We start from the raw sequence: 13007 nt of genomic DNA on the forward strand, positions 1-13007 counted from the left end.
GAGCAAGTCAGAGGACTTTCCTTCCGCACTCCCCAGTTTATCGCACACGGAAGGTAAGAAGGGCGAGGCACTGGATCCTTCACAATAACACTCTGCACTATGGACTTCTACAAACCCAAAGCGTGTTGCAAACACATATAAGTACAGCTTCAAATAGAAGCCCGTAATTGTCAGGACATAGCCAAAGCTGCCAAACTACAGCATAACTGATATACCTGCTTACTGTTGAACTCTTATAAATCAGCAGCTGAAGGAGTAGAGGAGACAGGTACAACAAGTTACAGACACCAGCTGTCTGTAACTTAGAAAAGTCTTTGGTTACTAGAAAGATGACCTCAGCCTAACTTTGAAATCTTTTTAGCGTTACATGATGATCCAAAATTGTACCACTGAGAAAACGCTTAATGCTTTATTTTAGCTTCTACAGACAAGCTATACCTAGTTTGAGACCTAACTGCTATTTGAAATAGAAGCACTGGCATAACGTAGCTGGTGATGCTGACAACACCTTTGGTTTTTAAAAAGTTAACATGCCATTAACAGCCCTGAGCCAGGAGTAGGAATCCTTGCAGCAGGAGGTTGGGCAGAAGCAAATAACCACCTCACTGAAGAACAGGAACATGGAGCTGCTGCTCTGGATGAGATGTCTGGCCATTAAAGCCAGCGCTGGATATTCCAGATGAAGGGCCAAAAAAACCCTCTAGAATAGGCCAAAGTACTCTGGTGCCTGCCAAGGCGCCAGCCTGACTGCAGGTTTAAGCCTTCCTACACTGGGTTTCTCTGCCTCTCAGGATTTGTTTCATTAACCACTACAGCCGTGGCTCTGCTCATTATCCTTCAGCATCCAGTCCTATTGAATAATACACCATCTTCCACTATAATTGTTACTTGACTCCACGATAGGCAACAAGAGATGAGGAGGTAGATAACATTCATTTATAATAGAAAAGTACTCTTAGAAAACTAGACTACATAGGTCTTGTCTACACAACATTTTAGCTCTGCCCTTTCACACACAGCTGCCATTTCTGAAAAGACTTGGAATATGCTCAGGATAAAAGTCAAACAAGGAATAACTGCCTCTGGGCCACTGTCTACTCCTCTTCCCCATGGCACTCGCGTTGCCCTCGCTCAAAGCAAGACAATGCTCCTGTATCGGTTACGGAACTGAATTACGGCTGCTGGCCTCCTACCTACGCTAGGCTGGCGTGGAGTGTTTGAACCTGTGACGGCTACTGCTTTACCTGCAGTAAAGACAGCACAGCTTACTGACCTGAGAGCCGATGGAAATAAACTCCCCAGCTGAGACCCAGGCTCAGGCAGAAGTTCTAAGCGCTAACTGGTAGCAACACCACCCTAAGGAAAAGCAATCACATACAATTTGCTCCTGATCTTCCTGTTGGAGGAATTTTAACATCTTCTACCCTTGAACTGACTGGATAAAGCGGGGGGGGGGCGGTCTCCACAGTTCAGTGCTGTAGAAGCTCCACTGAACCCCTCGGGGAGCAGGTCCCGAGAGCTGTAGGGAGCCCCAGCCAGCCACCCGGCAAGCCCAGCCCCAGCAGCTCCCCCTGCTCCCTCCCACTGCTCCCAGAGCGCTCCCTCTGCCCCCCAGCACTAGAGGAATCGAGTTGGCACGTGTCATTTGTCCTTCTGGGAGTCACGCTGAGGCAATCCTGAGTCACCAACCCCATCGCCTACAGGCCTGGGAGAAAGGGAGCTCTGCAGCAGCTCTGGTGTGTCTAGATCACTGCATTTCTCCCACGCCTGAACACCTAGGAGGAGACAGGGTCAATGAGTGCCTGGAGGGAAGGTATACGGCTGACTGACCCTTTTTTTGTTTGTTTTTTTTTGTTTTGTTTTGTTTTTAAAGTGCAGGATAATTACTAAAGCCAAAGGAAGCCAGCCCTCTTCCTCTCTAGCCACAAAATAGCAAAGACAAGAGTGCTTAAAATTCAGGGCATTTCCCCAGATGCTCAACAGGTCCTTACAGTATCTATCGGATGCCCAGTAACCTTATTTATTCTTGCCCTAGAACTACTGCATTTAAATACCCCAAATAATCAGGTTTGTTACAAAACATAATTTACAGACTTTGCTGAACAGAAGTTAAACCGCCTGGTCCTCTGCTGCAGATAATCGATCAGACGAAGGGCAGCACCTTCCAGACAGAGCTGCGCAGTCTGCGGCTGTCACTCAGCTCACTGATGCAGATGGGCCCTGTCATCCGGACGTTTAATATGAATTCTTCGCACACGTTCAATGCGCTCTCGTTCCTCATCTTCATCTAAGTGATGGGAGCGGCCGGCTGCCCCTCCTGTGGCTTCCAAGAGCGCGTTGTCAGGTCCCCTCCCGTCCTGGGACTCGTACAGCAGAATGTTCAGCGTCTCCTCGTAAATGCGGGCTTCTGGAAACTCCACCTGCCCACCCAAGAGAGAGAAGGTCACTCTCACCTACTGCCAGTCACTGCATGCATAGGTTACCTCACTTTTAATTCCTGATACCTGTTCTTAAAATTTCTTAATTGGACTCTGGCCACGGAAATCCTTTCCAGCACAATCGTTTCTGTTCTGTTATGTGCTTTCAGCTTTTGAGACCCAGCAACCAGGCTTTTTTTTTTTTTTCAGAACTGGCCTGCCTGCAGGGCACACTCAGATTTCTCCTAGGAAAGGTAAGAAGGCATGGGGAAGGCATGCCATTGCTCACCAGGATCTGTTTTTACGCAGGGATGTAAACCAAACTTGGTTAAGTCAGCAAGTTTGTCTAAAAATAAAGAACTGGACTGAACTTGAATTATGGAATATCACAATTGCCCTGTGTTAAGTGCCACAGCCAAGCAGTCCCCGCCCTAACGAACCCAGAGGATGAGCTCCACTGTGCTGCTCCCACTTTGAATGGCATTGATTATTCTATACAGACACTAAACAATGAAAGGAGTGTTCAAAATGGAACAGATGTCAGAATGCCAGTCTGACAGCAGCCCGGCCTGTTGCTGGAAGCATTCAGGGGTTTACTCGTACCTTTGTCTGTTTTTTCTCAGTAGCATAAACAATGGAAGTGCAACAGACTTCGGCAATCTTCCGCCCCTGTCCGTAAAAAGACCAGCAGCAGATCTCATCTCCAATCACATCTTTTATGAAGAGCACTCTCCCATTAAACCTCAAGGACAGCTTATCAAATAGCTCGATGTTCTTCAGCATGTTGTCGTCGGAGTTGCTGTGAGACATGAAGGAAGGCAGCAGTCACGTTAGGGTAACTAAGACAGCACGCAGAATAGAAGCGGGGTTCGGGCAGTGAGCATTTACAGGCCCGTACGCCCAGTTTCCTTTGACTTACTGTGTCTCTACCAAGGTAGTGTTTACAGTTGGTATCCAGGACTGCAGTGGATAATTCATTTGACTAGTACAAGCAGGAAAGCCTGCTGCTGAAGAAGCAGTAATAGGACATCAACAGTACTGTGAATAATACTGTCCAACGCCATTTCATTTGTGTACAAAATTCTGTCACCCAAATGAAACCATTCCTAAGCTCAAGCTCAGCACCAGCTGGATGGAAACAGCGTTATGTCATGAAACATATACAGTCATAAGGAAAGGGGGACAAGGTCCCAGACCTGACGATTTCACCACTTAGTGAGAATGCTGCACCACAGAAGGCTTCCTGTATTCAACTAACGTGCGGCAGCCCACGGGGAATGCTGGCCAGCAGCTGGCCAGGAGTCCCTGCCAGATGCACCTAAGTATTAGAGGAACTCCTCTGGCACAGAAATGGCACACGCTTAGCCTCCCATTGATGATGGTAAGCTCCCTTCTGACTCAAGTTTGAAATTAATTGGGGAAAAACTGAGTGCATGCCAGCACCAATCTGTCATTGGTTCTGAGTGAAGAAAAAGCAAATGCTTGTCATGGATATTAGTCTAGGAAAAACTTCAAAGTCCAGCTGAAGTCATTTACCTGGTGTAGGAATATTTGTTGTTACTTCTGTTATATAGCAACTTCACTGCTGGCTGTAAAAAACAAACCACAGATCAGTTACAGGAAGTGCAGTAAGAGCTGGAATCTCAGCTTAGTCCAAGTCCCCACAGCAGAGAAGCTGCAATACGACATAACACCATCAGGCCCAAGCCCAGTGGGATTTTGTTGTTGTTGTTACTGTTGTTGCTGCAAAACTGTCATGCACGGGTTGGCAATGGGGCTGCAATGCCTTATGACCCCTTCTGTGACCAGATCATCATCTGTTCTCACCCGCTCTCTGCCATTTTGCCAAGGCTAATGATTATCACGAGCATCCTCTCCTCTACCTGCCACAGCGAGCAGGCTTCCAGAAACAGGAGTCATTGATTCACTTTAGCTACAGAAAGCATCTGTCATTAATAACCAGAGCAGACAAATAAACGGAAGATCTAATAGCCCTGAGGATCTGCTCGATCAGCCTGCTACTGCCTACGCCCTCTATTTTAATACCTTAAGTGGAAAAATATATGGCCAGGCCCAGCCTGAGCAACATTTGACTTTTAATTCAGAAGAAATGCTTAGTCTGCTGTAGTTTTTCAGGGCTTTGCAGCTCAACAGTTGATGTGTCTGTATTTTAGAGTAAGCCCACTGTTGAACACTAAAGACCATTTTCTAAAGAGCATTTGGTCAAGGTCCCACGCAAGCCCAGGGCAGCAGGCCAGCACCCTCCCAAGCCATGGCACAGCCTGGCCTCTCTTACCTTGTTAGAAGTGGCTATAAGTTTTTGCTCTTCTTTGGAAGACGTGATGACTGGTACCTTGCAGAATGGTTCATATGCATCTTTGTTCTGCTGAAACAAGAATCAAACAGCAGCTGAATGTAAATAGGCCTTAGGGCACACTCATATTACCTGGGAAGGTCCTGCATATTCTGCGCTGGAGGGTTCAGCGTGCCATCTGTCCCTACACCGCACTGAGTGGCCGCTTCTGGTCCGTGCTCTGAACCAGGCTGGCACTCCAGCTACCAGGCGGCATTCCTCTGGGACCACCTGAGATGTTCATTTCAGCTCTCTACCACTCTGCAAACACAGGGACTGAATGTTATGTACCTATTTAAATGGCAGGATCTGGAATGCAGCTTCACTCAAAGAGGACACCAGTAAGAGCGGCTTCAAACCTCAGATGAGCACCTCAGAGGAACACAAAGAACAAAACGGGACTCCCAGCAGCCTGGGGATAGAAGAAGCTGCTCTGGTCTCACCAGAAGACCTACGCCATTCTGGTTGATGCTGGAAGTATTAGCTTTTGTCTCACAGCTTGCGCTGATGATGGATCATTTCACCATGTAAGAACCTGACAGCAGCAGAGAACACTGCAGAGGCACCAGGCTGCTGCTCCTTGCACACTCCCAGGAGTCAGCGGAGGGAAACAGAGCAACTGTTTATCCCTCGCTGTAACTGGGTAGCACTAAATGTTGAGAACGACTCAGTACGTTTTTCTGGATGTGACCAGACTCCAGCAGATCAATGACATGCAGTATTTCATTTTCATCCCAGCCTCAAAAAGGCACCAAGTGGAGATCAGCAGAAAATCTTGCTCTGCCCAGATGCTGCTTCCCACCCAGCGCAGCCTCCCCTTCTTGACCCCTCACTGCAGCCGCAGTAACCTGACTCCTCCTTAGCTCTGTGACCTACCTGCAAGGCTGCTTGGCACTCGTCCACCAGCCCCTGCACCAGGTAGTACTTCGCTTCAGCCAACAACTCTTCTATCTCCCTGCGGCTCTCAGGGAGCGGCACAGCCCCGTCGCGCAGGTAGTTCAGTATCGTCCCAAAATGTTTTCCGCAGCGGTCAATCAGGATCCAGCCTAGGGACAGAAGACCACCACAGTACAGTGGAAGCAGAGGCAAACATGGCAAAAGGCCTTGACACTGGCCCGGGACTGCTGTACCGAGCAAGTTCCTGCCAAGAGAGACTAACTCCAGTTCCTTGCTTGAGCTGGCAAGCAGAGGAGCAGAAAGCACAAGGAATTTATTGTCTCCTTCTGCATTTCAAGTGCAGAGTATGGGGGAGTAAGGTAAGAAGCTCACTTGTTTCTCATAGCTCCCCAGTTATGGACAAATGATTAACTGAAACAGAGGAATGAATACTGTGCATTCTCAAACTAACCAGCTCTGTTCTTCCTCTACTCCTGAAGCCCTGACACATTATTATTTTCTTGCCTTCTGTCTTAGGGCCCTGTTACGTATATGTGTGGCTGTTTCTTGCAGACAGCTTACTAGAGCCAACCAGACGTGACTGCCTAAAGGTTGTTGCACCTGAACACAACACAGGCACCCACCGTGATCCGCCATCTCCGGTAGATGTGCAGAAAGGTCTGCAAGAGAAAGGCAGCCCAGACTTCGGCAGTGTCACGGCAAACACTGTTTCAGTCTCTGTATTCCCAAAGTGCATTAATTTGGCAGAACAAAGCGGTTATTAGCACAATGTCTTAAACTGCTGAAAGACATGACGTGACAGCGTGCGTAAGCAGAATGTAATGTACAGCCCCTGCCCTGGAGCTCACCAGTGCTGCTATGTACTGACAACGGTGTGAAGAAAAGAAAACAGAGCTACAACTGAAACGCTTTCCAGTTAACTGGCGATCAAAGCATCTGCGCTTCACCTCTTGTTGCCAGTCTGTTGCCTGAATCAGGCCGGACCCTGAGAATTGTTAGGCAATGTTGAGGCTCGAGTTTCCATAAATGAACAGATGGCCACTCTTAAGGGCTGCAGCTCAGGAATGCAGTGAGGAAACGCTTGTGGGGAAGGAGTCATATTTTGGACAAATAAGGAAAGTAGGTTAAAGCAGACCTTGTATGTTCTGCATGAATGGAATTACTAGTAAAGTCTGAACATTTGGTTCAATTTGGAAAGTGAACACAGCCCTTTTATGCTGTTCTGCAGAAAAGTGAGACACTCTCCAGCAGTTTACTACAGGCTTTCCATCTCCCTTGTTACCCTGCTGTCTACATAAAACACAATGTGCACTCGCAATTGTAATTTTACAGACTGTAATAACAAATGAGAAGGCTGGAGGCAGGAGACCTGGAGAGAGAGAAATCAAAGAACAAAAGACTGATCCAGACTAATGAATACAGTATACCTAACCAACCAGAGCAGAAAAAAGCCCATTTCTCAATGCAGAGGTATGTAAAGCAAGCTCTCCCACGTTAAAAAGAAGAGGGAGCACAAGACGTGGTAATAAACAAGGACATCCATATTCCACAAATGCAGCCATTGACAAAGTTTACCTGAGTACACCAACATGCAGGGGGGTAAAGGGCAGGCTGAGAGCAGAATTGCGATCCCCCAAATTCTTTGTTATCATCTCTGCTGTGGTTCCCTCTGTAGGCTGTAAAAATCTGCTGCAACTTTACGTTTACAGATGGTGAAACCAAAGCAGAATTGCTCACTTTCATGTGGAGTGGGGATGAGAAAATATTTCGAGCAGCATTGCAAAATACAAGTGACTGCTAAAACAGCTTTCAAAAAACCTTCTGTTTTAACCAAACAGCCAAGCATACAGCCAAAGCGAGATGACTCACAGGAAAGTGACCCTGCTGCCTCTCAGTCACGGCTGTGCAGAGCCCAAGAAGTGGGTTTCAGCTATAGTCTTTTAAAGCGATTTTTTAATTGCAGTGTTACAAAAATGTCCTGTGATCCATTTACTGAGGTCGGAATACACAATCTATGAACCTTATGTACACACAATAGACTTTTAGGAAATGAATCTTTTGTTTTACAAGAAGTGTCAGGGACAGCATCCAAACACTCAAACTAAACCAGACTACATTTTCTGACCAAGCCTTGACAGATGAAATAGCGACCTGAGCCTGACGCTGACGACTGCCTGATGCTCGACAGTCTTACTAGCAGCTGAACTAAACCCATGCATCTCGATCAACTGGTTAACAGTAGTGGGGAGTGAGAAAAAAAAAATAAAAATCACAGTGTGGCAAAGAAAATTGGAAACAGATGGATGCACCTGGAAAACCCACATCCTTCTATCTGCTCATTACCATCAAAATAAAATTTTCAAAGTATGCCGATTTGCTACAGTTCATGAACAATTTCTAAGCCAAAATAATCATCTGCCACCCACCACCAGAGAACTCCAGTCTTTTCTCCTACGGCCGAACTAGCAGCATGTTGTAATTGTTAAGCTTTGAGACAGAGCTGCGGAGATGGTGCTGGGGTCAGAAGAATGCATCTAAACAAAGAGGAGAACCCCGTGTGACACATTCCACAGGCTGCTTAAAAACTTTACTCCTTCCAGTTTCTCCACAAGTCTGGCTTCTTTTCCTAAGAAACACTTTGGTTTGTGCCAGATTCTGGGTGTGACCAATTAGCAGTATTTTGAAGAATTTCAGATAAAAAGAGTTTCCTTTACCAGCTATAATACTATTGTCCCAGTTGCCAGCATCACGCCAGGCAAGGGGAGATAAAGCAAGAACTACTGCGATGGGAGTGTCTCAGTTACAACATACAGGAAGTATCAAATTCCTATTAAAACACAAACTGGCTAAATGGAACAATCCCACACAGGCACTGTGGGATTCACAGCAAAATGAACTTGTGATTTTATGTCTCAAGCATGATATTTTAGCAGATTAAACTTCAGTTACCCTCATATTAGCAGTAATACTGTCGGCTGCTCTCCAGCAAAAAGCACCTGCACTTACACAGGACCCGAGCCTGGGGAACACGAGGTGCCAGCCCTCCTGCGGTACCTGCCCAGGATGCCCGGAGGAAGCGCTGAGATCACCCCAGGGTGAGCTTCCAAAATTAATTTGGAATTTCCGATCCACTTCCAAACTGAAGGACTTGAGAAGTCTTGAATTACCAGGTTTTGTGAAACACGGAGCAGTTTTAGGGAGGGCTGGGAGGATACTTTTGGAGTTACATGAAGCTTAGCAGCAAGGGAAGAGGTCTTCAATGAACTGGTTCACAACCTTTCCACTAGAAGATCCCTCCAGTCTTCCCAGGGTGCTGATTACCCGTTTACACGGGTTTTTTTGTTCAGTTTGATCCACAGGCTGGCTATTTTATGAAATGAGAGGTAGCCCAGAGACCCTTTGATCTGGAGCCCACAAACCACAGCGCCAATGTTACTGCTTTACAGCAGCTGAAACTTGCAAAAGGCATGGTATAACACTGGGAACAATGCAGCTTTTTTTTCCCCAGCTTAAATAAAAGGACTTATAGCTAAACCAGGAATATTCAAATAATTAGGTCATATTTTTTACAATTTTTTTCCTCTGAATCCACTTCCTCCTATCTCAAGAAATCTTATCACAAGAGCCCTACTAAATCCATCCATTTAGAGGTTCCACATGACCTCTAAATACAGACTATTCTAAAGCACTCAAAACTAAGTCCAGTTCACCTAACAATAGACTACATTTTCTATGCTTTCAGCAAGTTCAAACAAAATTTTCAAGTAATTAACTAGTCACAAGAAGGGTGTTTCGAACCTTTAGGCTCAGCGATGTAGTAATATTATTAAAGACAAGGTACCCGAGTCCATAAAGATGGTTACGGGCAAAATGTCAGCACATAAATAGAAAGCTGTGCTTCCAATTAAGCTCTGTGACACTCCCACAATATGAGAATGCTGATATAAAAGTACATTACCAGTTGCAGTTATCACAAACACATTTTAGCTATATTACTAATTTAAACATAAATGTTTTAAAGAACCTCAGCAGAAGATAAAATCAACGTATCTGGTAAGAAAGTGAAATATTTGAGCACTGCTCCTTTAGAAGACTGTAGTTCGACATACTGCACATTCCTTCTTTCCGGACACATTTAACGTGGAGCGAACCATTTGCTAGCTCTCTCCCTTTATTGTCAGTAATACTGGAGCAAATTTTCTAAAAATTTTGCAACTGATTTTGTTTTAGTGAAGCCAACAATCAATACTCTGACAAGAAAATAGTTTCATTTAAAAAAGCTTTTAGCTCATACCACCCCCCCCAATCTTCAGAGCAAATTTTATACTTGTATTTGAGGTAAGGAAACAAGATGAGGAACTGCCTTCGGAGCTTCAAAGTAAATACCCAAGTCCTGATTCATAGTTTCTTAATCACTATCCCCACCATTTTCCATACGCTTAAGAGCTTTAGCGTTAGTATTTCAAAAGAAAAAGATAGCCCGTGCTATCTGGGCCTGACAGGAGCCTCAGGACTTCTTACTGTCCTTTTGTTGTTCAGACAACTATTCAAGTCGTACGTGTCTTTTGTTCCACATCTTTTCTCAGTTGTATAAGCTACGAGTTTTAACACTAATGAAATGTAGAAATATCTGGGCCTATGCTTAGGTGTTCCTTTCTGCTCTCTAACATTTTTCTCCAACCCCTTCTGACCTATTTTCACTGAAGAGGAAGGAAGCCAGCGTGAGGGAGGCGGGGAGCAGCCCCTTACCTTCGCTGTCCGTGAGGACTTCCATTCGGCCACTGAACATGGCCTTGAGCATGGTGTCCTGCTTGGTCAGCGTCTGCATGGTGGTGTAGTAGAGGGCACCGCCAATGTTCAGCTTGACATACTTGGAGCTCGGGCTAGTCCCTTTGAAGGAGGTAGTGCGAGTCGCAGCCGCCGGCACTGCTGAGCTCACCACACTTTCTCCCGACATCTCTTCCTGCAAGCAAGGAGCTACCAGTTAGACCTGCAGTTCCACTGCATGACACCCAACGTCGCATTACCGTCGGTTATTTTACACAGAAGCAGTCATAGATGTGCTGGGCACTATCAGCCTCGGCTCCTCTCTGCCTCTTTGCAAAGCTCTCAAAAGTTTAGACATTTAACTTCGTCTTCTTTCTGACAGTGACATAAACCAGCGAAAGAACATAAAAAACTCAGCCACTGCGGAACACTGTGAAAGCTAAGCAGCATTTTACACTGCAAAAGCCAGTGCTTTTCCACAGAAACTGCATTCATTTCTTTCACAACTTCTAAAGCTTAACTTCTTACTTCATGAATAATCTGGTATGTAACTGGGCAATTCCTAACACACAGAGTCTCAGCAGACAATTCCTATGTGTTAAAATGAAGACTATCCAGATTTTCTTGAGGCTTTTTTTCCTTAAAGCATACATGGCTCTACAGAGAGCACACACAAGCTTCCCACTCTCTTCCCTGCACTCCCATGTTTCTCAGCGCACCAGAACCCGATGTGCAGCATCCCCCACTACTTCTGCCCACAGTCCCCAGACAAAGTGGACTCCAGTCAGCTAACGAGGTCACACGCTGTAACAGGAACCCGTTAGCTTAGCACCGCAAATGCTCTGAGAGCCGCTAACGATAAATCCTTAATCAAGCTGCGTCCCTGTGGTTCACTGTTTTGCCTCACAACGTGACAGGATGGGATGATTAATGCCCCGCCATCTCAGGCAGACCCAGGTCCTACAACTTCCAGAGCATGCTGGCAGACTACTGTACTGAACCATTTTTTGCTGCGCTGTCGTGAAAAGCAGAACTATCAGATGCCAAATCTGAACGGTAGTTCAGAAATGTAGTTACGTGTCCAGATTGCGTTTCACAAGGTGAGGAAGCAGGATGGCCAGAGATTGCCACAGGGGACGGTTCCCTCTGCCACGGAGCCTGCCCAGGGCTCTCTGGAGTGCAAAGGTACCAGCCTCAGCCCCATGCTCAGGCCCCCTCCAGCAGCTGAACGCTCTCCCCGCTCGGCCAGGAACCGGGCCCGGGGTCCCAGGGCGGGATCCTGTGCTGCAGCATGACCCAGCGCACCAGGCCGCAGCCCAGCACCCTGCCACCCACAAGGCACAGAGCCGCGGGGCTGCACCCCGAGCCCCCCAGGCCTGCCCTCCCCAAACCACGCCAGCCTCTGGCCAAGGGCCAGCCTGGGAGGACCGGCCCCTCCTCGCACATGTGAAAACCAGACCATGGGCACCCCAACTTTTGGGAGCCGGAGCCCTGTACCTGCTCACCGCTCTCTAAGCACCCCAACCTCGGGGCTGGACCACCCTCACAGCCCGCAACCTCCCCCCATTCCCAGCACCCCACCCCTGGGGACTGAAACCGCCCAAACCCCGCACCGTCCCCACTCCCAGCGCACCCCACCCTGGGGGCCGGGTCCCCAAATCCTGCCTCACCCCAACGCCCGCCCAGGCCAGCGCCCCCCCCACTCCCGGGGGAAGGACCCCCACCCGCGCACTCCGACCACAGCTGACCAGTATCGCCCCCCCGACACCCAGCCACCCCCAGACCCCCCAGCCCCGGGGTCCAGAGCCCCCCAACCCCGCCCGGCCCCCCCGCGCCGCCTCACCATGAACGGCGCAGCGCAGCCCCACGGACCGAGCGAGCGGGAGCGCCGGGGCGGGGGGAACTTCCGCCCCTTGGCGTCACTTCCGCCACGGCCCGGGTGCTCCGCCAAAACCTTCCGATGTTCCGCTCGACTTCCTCCGGCGGTGCCGCGCTGCGCTCCCGCCTCCCGGGCTCGGCTCGGCTCGGCTCGGTCCGGTCCGACCTACCAGGCAGCAGCGAGACCCAGAGCCGGCTGCCCTCTCTGCACCGAGCGAGCGGAGCCGGCGGGCAGGCGAGCGAGCAGGAGGAACGGCAGCGGCAGTGCGCGTTGCCGGCCGGACCCGGAGCGCGGACACGGGGTACGAGGCGGGGGCTGCCGGGCAACGGGGCTGCGGGCCTCGGCCTCGGCCTCGCGGGCGACGGAGCTGCCGCGGGGCCGCTCGGCCCGGCCCGGCGCTGCCCTGCCTCCGGCGGTGGCGCAGGCGACGGCGGGTGAGGGCGAGGGCCCGGGCCCAGGGAGCGGTGGGGCGGTGGACTGCGGGGGGCGGCTGTAGGGCAGGTGCTGGGGCCTGAGAGGGGACCGTGGGGCAGGCCCCGGGGCCCGGCGGGGTGGGCTGCGCGGCAGGTTCTTTGGGCCGGGGGTGGCTGCGGGGGCTCTGGGACCGGCATTTGGGGATGAGGGGACCTCGTGGTGGGGAGGGGGGGGGTGTCTCCGCTGGCTGCTCTGTTAGTGGCTTGAGCAAGTCCCGGGG

At 49.2% G+C, this 13007-nt stretch overlaps 1 protein-coding gene across 2 annotated transcripts; it reads right to left on the reverse strand.

Moving 5' to 3' along the window:
* Positions 1-1576: 1576 nt before the first annotated feature.
* On the reverse strand, positions 1577-12304 carry KCTD10 (potassium channel tetramerization domain containing 10). Of its 2 annotated transcripts, none has more exons than XM_059827704.1 (7): positions 12278-12304; positions 10417-10630; positions 5647-5816; positions 4714-4800; positions 3954-4006; positions 3021-3216; positions 1577-2420 (listed from the first exon to the last, which is right to left on the reverse strand). In XM_059827704.1, exons 1-7 carry the CDS (start codon positions 12278-12280, stop codon positions 2202-2204), a joined length of 942 nt encoding a protein of 313 aa, XP_059683687.1. In that variant the 5' UTR covers positions 12281-12304; the 3' UTR covers positions 1577-2201. The 2 variants fall into 2 exon arrangements, with proteins under 2 accessions (XP_059683687.1, XP_059683686.1); XM_059827703.1 differs by having other exon boundaries at positions 4714-4803.
* Between the last annotated feature and the right edge of the window lie 703 nt (positions 12305-13007).

Source organism: Gavia stellata, chromosome 21, assembly GCF_030936135.1.
Source record: "Gavia stellata isolate bGavSte3 chromosome 21, bGavSte3.hap2, whole genome shotgun sequence".
Classification (NCBI taxonomy): Eukaryota; Metazoa; Chordata; class Aves; order Gaviiformes; family Gaviidae; genus Gavia; species Gavia stellata.

Bases quoted from the DNA above. Each gene is read 5' to 3' on its own strand.
- KCTD10 (XM_059827703.1), bottom strand. The intron at 4,804-5,646 runs GTAGGTCACAGA...TTCTTGTTTCAG, and splicing joins AGTGCCAAGCAGCCTTGCAG to CAGAACAAAGATGCATATGA. The intron at 2,421-3,020 runs GTACGAGTAAAC...TTGGGTGGGCAG, and splicing joins CTGAGAAAAAACAGACAAAG to GTGGAGTTTCCAGAAGCCCG.